An 11,124-nucleotide genomic window follows, 5' to 3' on the forward strand; every position below is an offset into this window, starting at 1 on the left:
TCTGTCAGCGCATGCCGCGTTTTAATCCCGCCCACTGCCTACACCCGCCCACTGTCTCCTAACCTGGTGACTTGTTGTTAAGGTTCCCCTAACGAGAAAGTTCCTTCAAGGACTGCGCAGGCGCAATCCTTGCCGACGGAAATCTCCGAACCTCGCCCGGCATCCAGGCTCATTCTTTAACATGAAGTAAGATAGGTGTGCAGGGTGGTGGCGCTGCTTGGATGTGGTACTAATATGCCCTTATATTTAATCCAACTCCTCTAGTGGTGAGTGACTGATAAAGTGTCGGGTGCCAGTGTGCGGTGGGTTCATAAGTGGAACCTCCACTATTTATGGTCCCCTTATAATGAGTGTTAGTAGTGTGACGAGAAAAAATTATTGATGGTGGGCCCTATCCTGGCCTATTGAATAAAGGTACTAATAATATGGGTAGGCTAGGGACGTGTGTATTAAGGGCAAAACGTGTCCCTCCTGAGCCTCTACTACGGTGTAAAAGTGACACACAGTATTTGAATATGACAAAAAGTGAAACAATCACAGTGGTATGTAAAAGGTAAAAATAAAAATAGAAATTCTATAGTGAGATAAAAGTCCTCCTAGTGGTAAACTGTGATAATTCAACCTATTACGAGTTATATTCCAGAATAAAGAAAAAAAAAAAAAAAATCATCAACAAAAAAATTGCCACACTCAGCTGGCAAAACAATTAAATATACAGTTCATATAGGCAGTGTTTCCTGTGGTTTAAACAGCCATAGGCAGGATTTCTCCAATTTTTCAATTCCAGACTGGGAACTGTCATACACCTCTTGAAAAATTGGAGAAATCCTGCCTTGTGGCTTACTGGCACTGTGTGTGTCTATGGATGCCCACAACTTGGCTCAGGGGCACACACACATAACTGGCTCGCTGCAGGAGTCACTTTGAGGAATGAGAAGCTGAAATTGCTGGCAGGGTACTGCCAGAAGAGGAGGTAAGAAACCTTTCTGTGCAATATCGTTGCACAAACAAGGTAAATATTACCTCTTTGCTATTAAAAAAAAAAGAAACATAAGCTTTTAGTATACTTTTTATGTGTGTCTTTTATATCTGTCTGGAGTTCAGTCTTATGTATAATATATGCTTTATTGGCAATTTCTGTATCTATATTCAGCAGCATATTTATTTTCACGAATAATGTGCACTCCATCAGAGGAGGATTCTATTGTCAATTTTACACATTTAGCCCAAAACCAGATTACGTGAAAATGAGCAACAAATAAAAGCATCATTACTAAAAACTGTAAGTGCAACATTCATTTTGTACTTGTATAAGTAAATAAATAAGGATACGTGTAAAAAAAAATATCAAGTTTGAAGTTTTTGATAATTTACTGGTAGATCGTTACAAAGAGGCGCATTTTCCAGAAACCATTTTGCTATGCTTGGAATGACTTGGTATTGAGGTCCATTTTTTAAGGCCATGCAAACCTGACAGTAACTAATTTGCCACCCACCCCCAGGCCCCATACACACGAGAGGATTTATCCGCGGATACGGTCCAGCGGACCGTATCCGCGGATAAATCCTCTCGAGGATTTCAGCAGATTTCTATGCGATGGCGTGTACACACCATCGCATTGAAATCCGCGCGGAAATCCTCTGGCGATGACGCGTCGCGCCGTCGCCGCGATTATGACGCGGCGACGGGCGCGACGCTGTCATATAAGGAATTCCACGCATGTTTTAAATCATTACGACGCGTGCGGGGAATCCCTTTGGACGGATGGATCCGGTGAGTCTGTACAGACGAGCGGATCCATCCGTTGGGATGGATTCCAGCAGATGGATTTGTTGAGCATGTCAGCAAATATCCATCTGCTGGAAATCCATCCCAGGGGAGATTTATCCGCGGATAAATATCCGACGGAGTGTACACACCATAGGATCTATCCGCAGAAACCCATTTGATGGGATTTATCTGCGGATAGATTCTATGGTGTGTATGGGGCCCCAGTCTTAACACAAGATCTCCAGTTGATCAAAGATTGAGATCTCCAGTTGAAATACTATTTATATTTCAAATCATCTTTGTCCAACTCCAGAAGGTGCAATGCCAGGTCCTTTGGGCTTGAATAATCATTGACATGAATAAAAGCATCACCAGGGACAAAACGTTTGTAGTTCTCACGTGAGGACCTTAGCACAACTGGAAAAAATGACTAACTACCCAAGCCACCATCTTGGATTTGGTTGGGATGGTTGTGTTTTGTGTTTTTTTCGTTTACAAAAGTTTATTGTAAATATTAAAGAACAGTTACAAGTATAAAAATGATAAAAGGATCAACATTGAATAAATAGTATAGTATACTATGCATCATATAGGAAGAGAAGGGTGATATCGGTTTACAGTTTAGATTGCAGGCAAATCAAGGGCAAACATGTACAGAAGCATCAGATTAAAGCTGTATAGAAGGGGGTACATTCAATTTACCGAGTAAGATTCCAATAAGACCATTTAAGGTCAAATACCTGGAGACTATCATTCAGTGTATGATATATTCTTTCAGAAAGTTTTATTGTCTCCATTCTGTCCATTACTTGTGACCACAGTACTTTATCTGTTTTCCAGTTAAGAGCTATCATCCACTGAATGGCGCTACATAGGGAGTGGAACAGTCTAGTGCAGGGAGTGGGGATATTTGGTACATTGGCAAACAGGAGGCATATCTGGGGGGTGAGAGTAATTTTAAATCTAGAGGATTTTTTAAATCTGACCAACGCTGAGCTCCAGATCTGATCCAGCAGTGGGCAGCTCCAAAAAGTGTGTAATAGTGTACCTTGCTCAGAGCAACCTCTAAAACAGTTAGAAGAGATTGTGGGATAGAATGAATGGATCCTGGAGGGGGTAAAATACCATCTAGAGAAGAGTTTCATTGGAGTCTCTCTGAAGGAGACTGCTTTGCTGCATTTATGGAGGTTGTGTTTTGTGTTTTTTTAAAGGAGAAGTCCAGCCAAAGCTCGTTTGGCTGGACTTCTCCTATGGACCATAGGAGTGCACTTTGTTTTGCACTCCTGTGACCCGTTTTCAGCAGAGAGCAGGCTGACGTTCTTTCTCTGCTGATATCACAGAGACTATAAAGTCTGACAGGTGCCTGGACTGAAACCTGGCTCAGCCTCTCAGCGAGCTACTAAGAGCCTGAGCTGGCCTCTCCACAGCCCACCACCCACAGCTTGCCTTCCCAGGCCACTAGGGGGCGCACGCGCCAGCCTTGTCACTGGGAACCGATGCGCGTGCCCGGCAGCCGCAATGTCCACCGGGCACCCGCAATTGCCCAGTAACGAAGCAGGACCATGGATCTGTGTGTAAACAGATCCATGTCCCCTCAGGTGAGAGGAGACCAATGGTGTGTCCCCAGCAGACATGTGCAATTCGTTTAGTTTCTAATTAGTTTTTTAACGAAAATTTGGAAATTCGTTAATTCCGAATTTTCGTATTAACACATTTTTTATTTCCGAATTTTTGGACTTCTGAAAATTTCGAATTTTCATTTTTTATTTCAATTTTTTCGCATTTTTCAATTTTCGAATTTTCGAATATTCGAATTTTGGAATTTTTTAATTTCGATTTTCAAAATTTGGAATTTTTCATTTTCGAATTTTCAAATTTCGAATTTTTTCAATTTTTCGAATTTTCGATTATTTTATTTTTCGAATTTTCGAATTGAACAATTTTTCAATTTCGAATTTTTCATTTTCGAAATTTCGAATTTTCGAATAGTTCATTTTCGAATTTTCAAATTTCGAATTTTTCAACTTTCGAATTTTCAAATTTTTCATTTTCGAATTTTCAAATTTCGAATTTTCGAATTTTTTACTTTTTACTTTTTAATTTTCGAAATTTCGAATTTTCGATTTTTTTACTTTCGAATTTAGAAATTTTCAACATTTCGAAATTTCGAATTTTCGATTTTTTCATTTTTCATTTTCAAAATTTCGAATTTTCGAAATTTCGAATTTTTCATTTTCGAAATTTCGAATTTTTCATTTTCGAAATTTCGAATTTTTCTATTTCAAATTTGAATTTTTCAATTTTCGAAATTTCGAATTTTTCGAATTTTTCTTTTTCGAAATTTCGAATTTCGAAAACTTGAATTTCCGTCTGACATTTTCCATCGGAAATTCCGACCGTGTGTATGCCCCATCAGATTTTTTCTTTCGGAAATTCCAAGGAATTCCGTCGGAGTTTAGATAGAGAATATATTCTCTTTTACTCCATGGAATTCTGTCGGAATTCCGATGTGATTTTGGCCAGTCAAAAGTCCAACCGTGTGTACGGGGCTTTACTGGTTTTGGAAAAGGTATTTCCATTGCTTGGAAATCCTTTGCTTACCTTAGCATATTTTACATCTCCATCAACGACTACATTAAGGCCCCGTACACACGGTCGGTTTGGTCCGATGAGAATGAACCAAAGTTAATTTTCATTGGACCAAACCGACCGTGTGTATAGGCTATCGGTCTGTTTTCCTTCGGTCCAAAATGTTAAAACATGCTTCAAAACCGAACCGATGGACCGCTGCCCCATCGGACCAAACCGATGGTTAGTACAGAAAAGCATCGGTTCAAAACCTGCGCATGCTCAGAATCAAGTCGACGCATGCTTGGAAGCATTGAACTTCGTTTTTTTTCAGCACGTCGTGTGTTTTACGTCACCACGTTCTGACCCGATCGGTTTTTGAACTGATGGTGTGTACACACATCAGACCATCAGGCCACTTCAGCGGTGAACCTGCCAGTCACATTTATACAGTAATCAATGCATTTTTATAGCACAGATCGCTGTATAAATGTGAATGGTCCCAAAAATTTCCGCCATTACTAGTAAAAAAATAATAATAATAAAAATGCTATAAATCTATTCTCTATTTTGTAGATGCTATAACTTTTGCACAAACCAATCAATATATGCTTATATAAAATATGTAGAAGAATAGATATTGGCCTAAACTGAGGAAAACATTTTTTTTTAAATTGGATATTTATTATAGCAAAAAGTAAACAATATTGTATTTTTTTAAACTTGTCCCTCGTCTTTTGTTTATAGCGCAAGAAAGAAAAACTGCAGAGGTGATCAAATACCACCAAAAGAAAGCTCTATTTGTGGGGGAAAAAATATATATATTTTCTTTGGGTACAGCGTTGCATGACCGCTCATTTGTCATTCAAATTGTGAAAGCGCTGAAAGCTGAAAAATGGCTTGGGCAGGAAGGGGGTGAAAGTGCCCTGTATTGAGGTGGTTAAAGTCTATTAGCTGACCATAGGGTCTAAAGATATCTGCATTCTTACGAAATGTCAATATCATGTTAAAAAAGCCAACCAGCAAATGTAGGTTTTTAATGATTAGTGGCAGCTCCAAGTTAAACCAAACCCAATGATGAAAATTAGGTCTTTTATCTTTTATCGTGCATGATATCTTCATGATGCATGACCACAGCATCAGCAATAGTGTAGAGATTTTGGCTTGCTGTTAGTTTGCAGTCTGAGATACCAAACTCAGTCTGGCATCTATCCAATGGGAAGTAGTCTCCAAAAGGCCAGACTCAAACCAGCACAAGAATCTAATTTTGTCTTTTATATCTGTGTAGCACCCTTGTCCTAAACAGGGCTGCTAGTCAATTTAGTTGTGTTAGGTGGTAACTAGCCTGGCTAATTTTTAGTCTTTGATTCACTGGATTCTGTCTAGTAAATATGTATGGTAAGTAAATAAGTAAATATGGTGTTTCAGCCTATTAGAAGAGTTTCCTTTGGCCACTTTGCATGCTGGGTTAAGCTATTTATTTGGAAGAAGTCAGGTGATCGCGGTTCTTTACACCTGGGCTGCGGCCTAGGTGGGCGTGTGAGGAGAAGTAGCAGAGGTGTAGGCCTGAAGCTTGGGGTCTAACCACATGTGTAGAGGCTTAGCCCGAGGGGAGCCTGATCATTGCCAGGTGGCATAGGAGAAGCAGTTGCCAGAGGGACAACATACCAGAGCAGATGCTTCACTAGCCAGGCATGGTAAAATAAGTGTGAAAGCTTCAGTAGAAACTCATTCAGGAATACAGAGGGGTAGCTGTGAGTAAAGCTTGAAGAAGTACAGAGAGTAGCTGTAAGTAGAGCTTAAAGATAAGTACAGAGGGTAGCTGTGAATCAAGCCTGAGGGATCCAGCAGGTAGCTGTGAGTCAGAGGAACCCAGCAGGTAGCGTGGGTGAAGCTTGAAGAATACAGCGGGTAGCTCTGAGTGAAGCTTGAGAAGTCCAGCAGGTAGCTTGGAGCTAAGCTTGAAGATCTACAGTGGGATACTGTGAAGTTGTTGCCATAGGTGACAGCAGTTACTACAAGATACAGATCACTGCATTCAGCTTAAAGGCCTTTTTTCTGTATTGCTGTCTGCTTAGTTCTAGTTTTGTTTCCGGAGTCTGCCCTGTTGCTATTGTATTTGCCTAATGCCGCGTACACACGATCATTTTTCGGGTTGTAAAAAATGTATTTTTTCAGGCTCTAGAAAAAACAAAGTTTTTTTCAACTTCATCATTAAAACAGCCTTGCCTACACACGGTCGTTAAAAAAATGCTCTAGCAAAGCGCGGTGACGTACGACAACACTATAAAGGGGAAGTACCATTCGGATGAAGTCACCCTTTGGGCTGCTTTAGCTGATTTGGTGTTAGTAAAAGACGATTCGCACTTTTCTGTCTGTTATAGCGTGATGAATGTGCTTACTCCATTACGAATGGTAGTTTTACCAGAACGAGCGCTCCCGTCTCATAACTTGCTTCTGAGCATGCACGGGTTTTAACGTCGTTTTAGCCCACACACGATCATTTTTTACAACCCAAAAAACGACATAGTTTAAAAAAAATTTGGGCCGTTTTTCAGAACCTGAAAAATGCTCTGAAGCCCACGCACAATCGTTTTAAATGACATTTTTTAAAAAACTTTGTTTTTTACAACCCGAAAAATGATCGTGTGTACACGGCATTAAGGGTGTCGATTGTCAATTTTACACAGTGCATTTACATTTAGCTAAAACAAAACCATCTTGTGAAATGTGAAAATGAGCAACAAATAAAAACCCCATTACTAAAAACTGTAAGTACAACATTAATAATTTTTTCTTACATAAGTAAATAAATAAGGGTTCAAGTAAAAAAAAAATAGGAAGTTTGAAGTTTTTGATAATTTGCTGGTAGATCTTTACAAAGAGGTGCCATTTTCCAGAAACCATTTTGCTATGCTAGGAATGGCTTGGTAATGAGGACCATTTTTTAAGGCCGAGCAAACCTGACAGTAACTAATTTGCCACCCACCCCCAGTCTTAACATAATATCGAGATCTCCAGTTGAAATACTTTTTATATTTCTCATCATCTCTGTCCAACTCAAGAAGGTACATTGCCAGGTCCTTTGGGCTTGAAAAATCATTGACATGAATAAAAGCATCACCAGGGACAAAACGTTCATAGTTCTCACGGGAGGTTCCTAGCACAACTGGCAAGGTCCATGTACCAAATGCATTTGACCAGAGTTTTTCAGTGATGTAATCTTTAAAGTTCGAATTCTCAAAAGCCAAGTAGAATTTATACTGAGAAATGGTCTTATGGAAGTCATCCCACGTCAGCGCAATGTGTCCTTTACCATAAACATCAATTGGAATATATTTTTTCAGTTCTTCATAATATGCTGTCCTCCAGACACCAGGGTAGAACTTACTAACTACCCAAGACACCAGTTTGGATTTGGTCGGGATGGTGATATTTTGTGGCTCTTTAAAGGCTATTATCTGACCATAGGGTCTGAAGATATCTGCATCCTTACGAAATGTCAATGTCATGTTAAAAAGGCCATCCAGTCTTTGTAGGTTTTTGATGATTAGTGGTGGCTCCATGTTAAACCAAACCCAATGCTGGAAATGAGGTCTTGGCTCCTGGGGCAGTGATTTTTTATCGTACATGATATCTACATGATGCATGACCACGGCATCAGAAATACTGTAGAGATTTCGGTTTGCTGTTAGTTTGCAGTCTGAGATACCAAACTCTGCCTGGCATCTGTCCAAAGGGAAGTGGTCCCCAAAAGGCCAGACCCAAACCAGGACAAGAATCTCGTTTTGCTTTTTTGGAAGGGCAATATCTGTTTGTTGAGTTTTTAGTAGAGAAAAATCTGACTTATTCCAGAAGTAAGAAAATATGACCAAAGCAAAGAGTAGCAGAATTAGGGCCAGTCTTGGATTGAATAAGAACTTCATAATGAATACAGTGACCTGCAGGAGACAAAGAAATATGTAAGAAACCAGTGGATAGTTTACCCCCAAACCTACAGCTGAAATATCTGTTTTAGGTGTCCCTCCAACAAGTTCCTTCATGTATCAATCTCTGGGAGTCATGCTTGCGGCTGTCAGAGTCTGCAATGCCTCATGGGACTTGTACAACATGGTTCCGCAATAGCTGGAGGGCCGAGGTTTGCCTACCCCTGCTAAAGTGGATTAAATCTTCACATTCCTCTATCAGCAGTTTCTGTTTGTGTAGAAGGTATTTGGCTTTGAAGTGCACAGGTAATGCATGACCTCTGTCTTTACATGCATTAAGATAAACAACCTTCTATGTGTAGCAGCCTCCCCAGAACCCCCAATACTTACCCTGAGCCCCTTCTCTCTCCAGCGATGTCCATGATTCTTTTAGCCATCCAGGATACTCCTTCTGATTGGCTGAGACACAGCAGCGGTGCCATTGGCTCCCTCGGCTGTCAGTCAAAGTCTGTCAGACAATCAGGGGAGAGAGGGGCCAGGCCAGGGCTCCATGTCTGAATGGATACACGGAGCTCTGACTCAGCTCGGATGCCCCCTGTAGAAAGCTGCTGGCTGAGAGGACACTCGAAGAAGGAAGGTGCCAGGACAGCAGAAGAGGGACCTGAGAAGAGGAGGATCCAGGCTGCTCTGTGCAAAACCAACTGCACAGAGGATTTAAGTATTACATGTTTGTAAAAAAAAAAAAAAAAAGCGAGCCTTTGCAATCACTTTAAAGTCACTTTTTTGGTTGTTTAAAAATACCAAATGTTATACTTAACTGCACTGTCAATGGTTTTACACATAACAGCCCAGATCCTCCTCTTCTCGGGTCCCCTACCAGTGCTCCGAACCCTCCCTGCCGAGTGCCCCCACAGCAAGCAGCTTGCTATGGGGGTACCTGAGCCAAACCGCTGCTATGTGTGTCCATTCAGACACAGAACTGTGGCTCGGTCCCGCCTCTTCTCTCTCATCAGCACACTGACTTTTATTGACAGCTGCAAGGGCCAATGGCACCCGCTGCTGTCTCAGCCAGCGAAGGAAAGTTCCCGGACAGCCAGGGCTCTTATGCAACATCACTGGATCAAGATGGGGTTCAGGTAAGTATTAGTGGGGCAGAAGGGGGCTGCTGCATAGAATGCATTAAGTAAAAAAAAAACATCTGCCTTTAGAACCACTTTAAGTCTAGTACTCCTGTTGGTGAGAGATACATAGTAATTATATCTGACACAGGCACAAGCAGGCAGAGCATTCATAGGTACACAGAGAGATACCATACAGCTGAAAGGTTTTTAAGAATTGCATCAGCTGAAGAAATACATTGAATTGACATAGGGGATTCAATCAGCCAGGACACTACCAACTGCAGCCACAACATGTGAGACTGTCATTATAGGGTAAGGCAAATAGACAGCACAGGGAAATTTACCTACACTAATATCTAGTTATAATGAAAAAAACATTTGAAAGTGTACAATGCTTTTAATATTAAAGTTAAATGATTTGGCTTTAGCCCCACTGTTAAAGGGGTTGTAAAAGTTATTTTTTTAATTTCTAAATAGGTTCCTTTAAGCTAGTGCATTGTTGGTTCACTTACCTTTTCCTTCGATTTCCCTTCTAAATGTTTTTTTTTCTTTGTTTTCTTTGTCTGAATGTCTCACTTCCTGTTCCTCCTCAGTAAGATGTTCTGGCTGGCTAACCCCCAGCCAGATGATGGGGGGCAAGCTTACTGAGGAGAAACAGGAAGTGAGAAATTCAGACAAAGAAAAAAAAAAACATTTAGAAGGGAAATCGAAGGAAAAGGTAAGCGAACCAACAATGCACTAGCTTAAAGGAACCTATTTAGAAAATAAAAAACAAACCTTTACAACCCCTTTAAAGTGGCTCTCGTATAACTAAATCTGCCATGAAATGCTGTCCTGGTATAGAAGAAAGAGAATGCTTACCTCTTCTGTGGCCCACACTGCCAAATAGCACTCTGATGCAGAGGAATCCGCAGATGAAATTTCTTCTGAAATTTACAGTTCTAGGAAGGATAATCCCGGCAGTGCTCACTGGTTCCTCATGCTGATATCTACATCACTATAAGACACAGAGAAGTATGGGAACAATAGATTGCTTAGTGTGATAAAGTATATGTAAACCCTAACAAATATATATATATATATATATATATATATTATCTTTTGGTCTGTTAAAGTGATTGTGCTACAGGTAAGCCTATATTAAGGCTTACCTGTAGCTAACCAGGATATCTCCTAACCAGGATATCCCCTGTCCCCCACATGCGCATTGGGGCAAACTGAAGCAATAGCACCTATGTGCCATTGCTGCAGTCTCTGTGCCGTTACCGGCGGCTCCCGTGTGCATGCGTGGGAGTGAAGTCATCGCGGCTCCGACCAATCACAGCGCCGGAGCCGCGATACCCGGAAGTAGCTCCGGGATGACATGTCGATGGCCGGAGGGGGAGACGAGGGCCACTACGGGGGCTTCGATCTGAGGTAAGTATTACATAATGAGCTAGCATGCTATGCATACTAGCTCATTATGCCTTTGTCTTGCAGGTTTTTTGTTTTTTTTAACAAGGTTTTACTTCCTCTTAAAGTATACCATTGAAAGCAACTTGTTCTAGCTGTTCGGTAAGTGGAAAAAATATTTGTTGATTCTGTCAAAAAATCCAGTTCTATTCTCAGCACTCTACAGTGTTATTTCAGGCCATTTTATCAATCCTGCAAAAATTACCTCTGTGAACCACAGAATACCCACCACAATGTTTTGGAGAGGGGGAATGTTCTGTAGTCCTAACACATTTCCTGTCCTATA

At 40.8% G+C, this 11,124-nt stretch overlaps 1 protein-coding gene across 1 annotated transcript; it reads right to left on the minus strand.

Annotated features, from left to right (window-relative positions):
- Window positions 1–7,129: 7,129 nt before the first annotated feature.
- On the minus strand, window positions 7,130–10,374 carry LOC120914418 (3-galactosyl-N-acetylglucosaminide 4-alpha-L-fucosyltransferase FUT3-like). The gene is made up of 2 exons (XM_040325113.1): window positions 10,248–10,374; window positions 7,130–8,280 (listed from the first exon to the last, which is right to left on the minus strand). Exon 2 carries the CDS (start codon window positions 8,263–8,265, stop codon window positions 7,216–7,218), a length of 1,050 nt encoding a protein of 349 aa, XP_040181047.1. The 5' UTR covers window positions 8,266–8,280; window positions 10,248–10,374; the 3' UTR covers window positions 7,130–7,215.
- Between the last annotated feature and the right edge of the window lie 750 nt (window positions 10,375–11,124).

This window comes from Rana temporaria, chromosome 9 (genome assembly GCF_905171775.1).
Source record: "Rana temporaria chromosome 9, aRanTem1.1, whole genome shotgun sequence".
Classification (NCBI taxonomy): Eukaryota; Metazoa; Chordata; class Amphibia; order Anura; family Ranidae; genus Rana; species Rana temporaria.

Excerpts from the sequence above, each read along its gene's own strand:
- LOC120914418 (XM_040325113.1), bottom strand. The coding sequence starts at position 8,265 with ATGAAGTTCTTATTCAATCCAAGACTGGCCCTAATTCTGCTACTCTTT.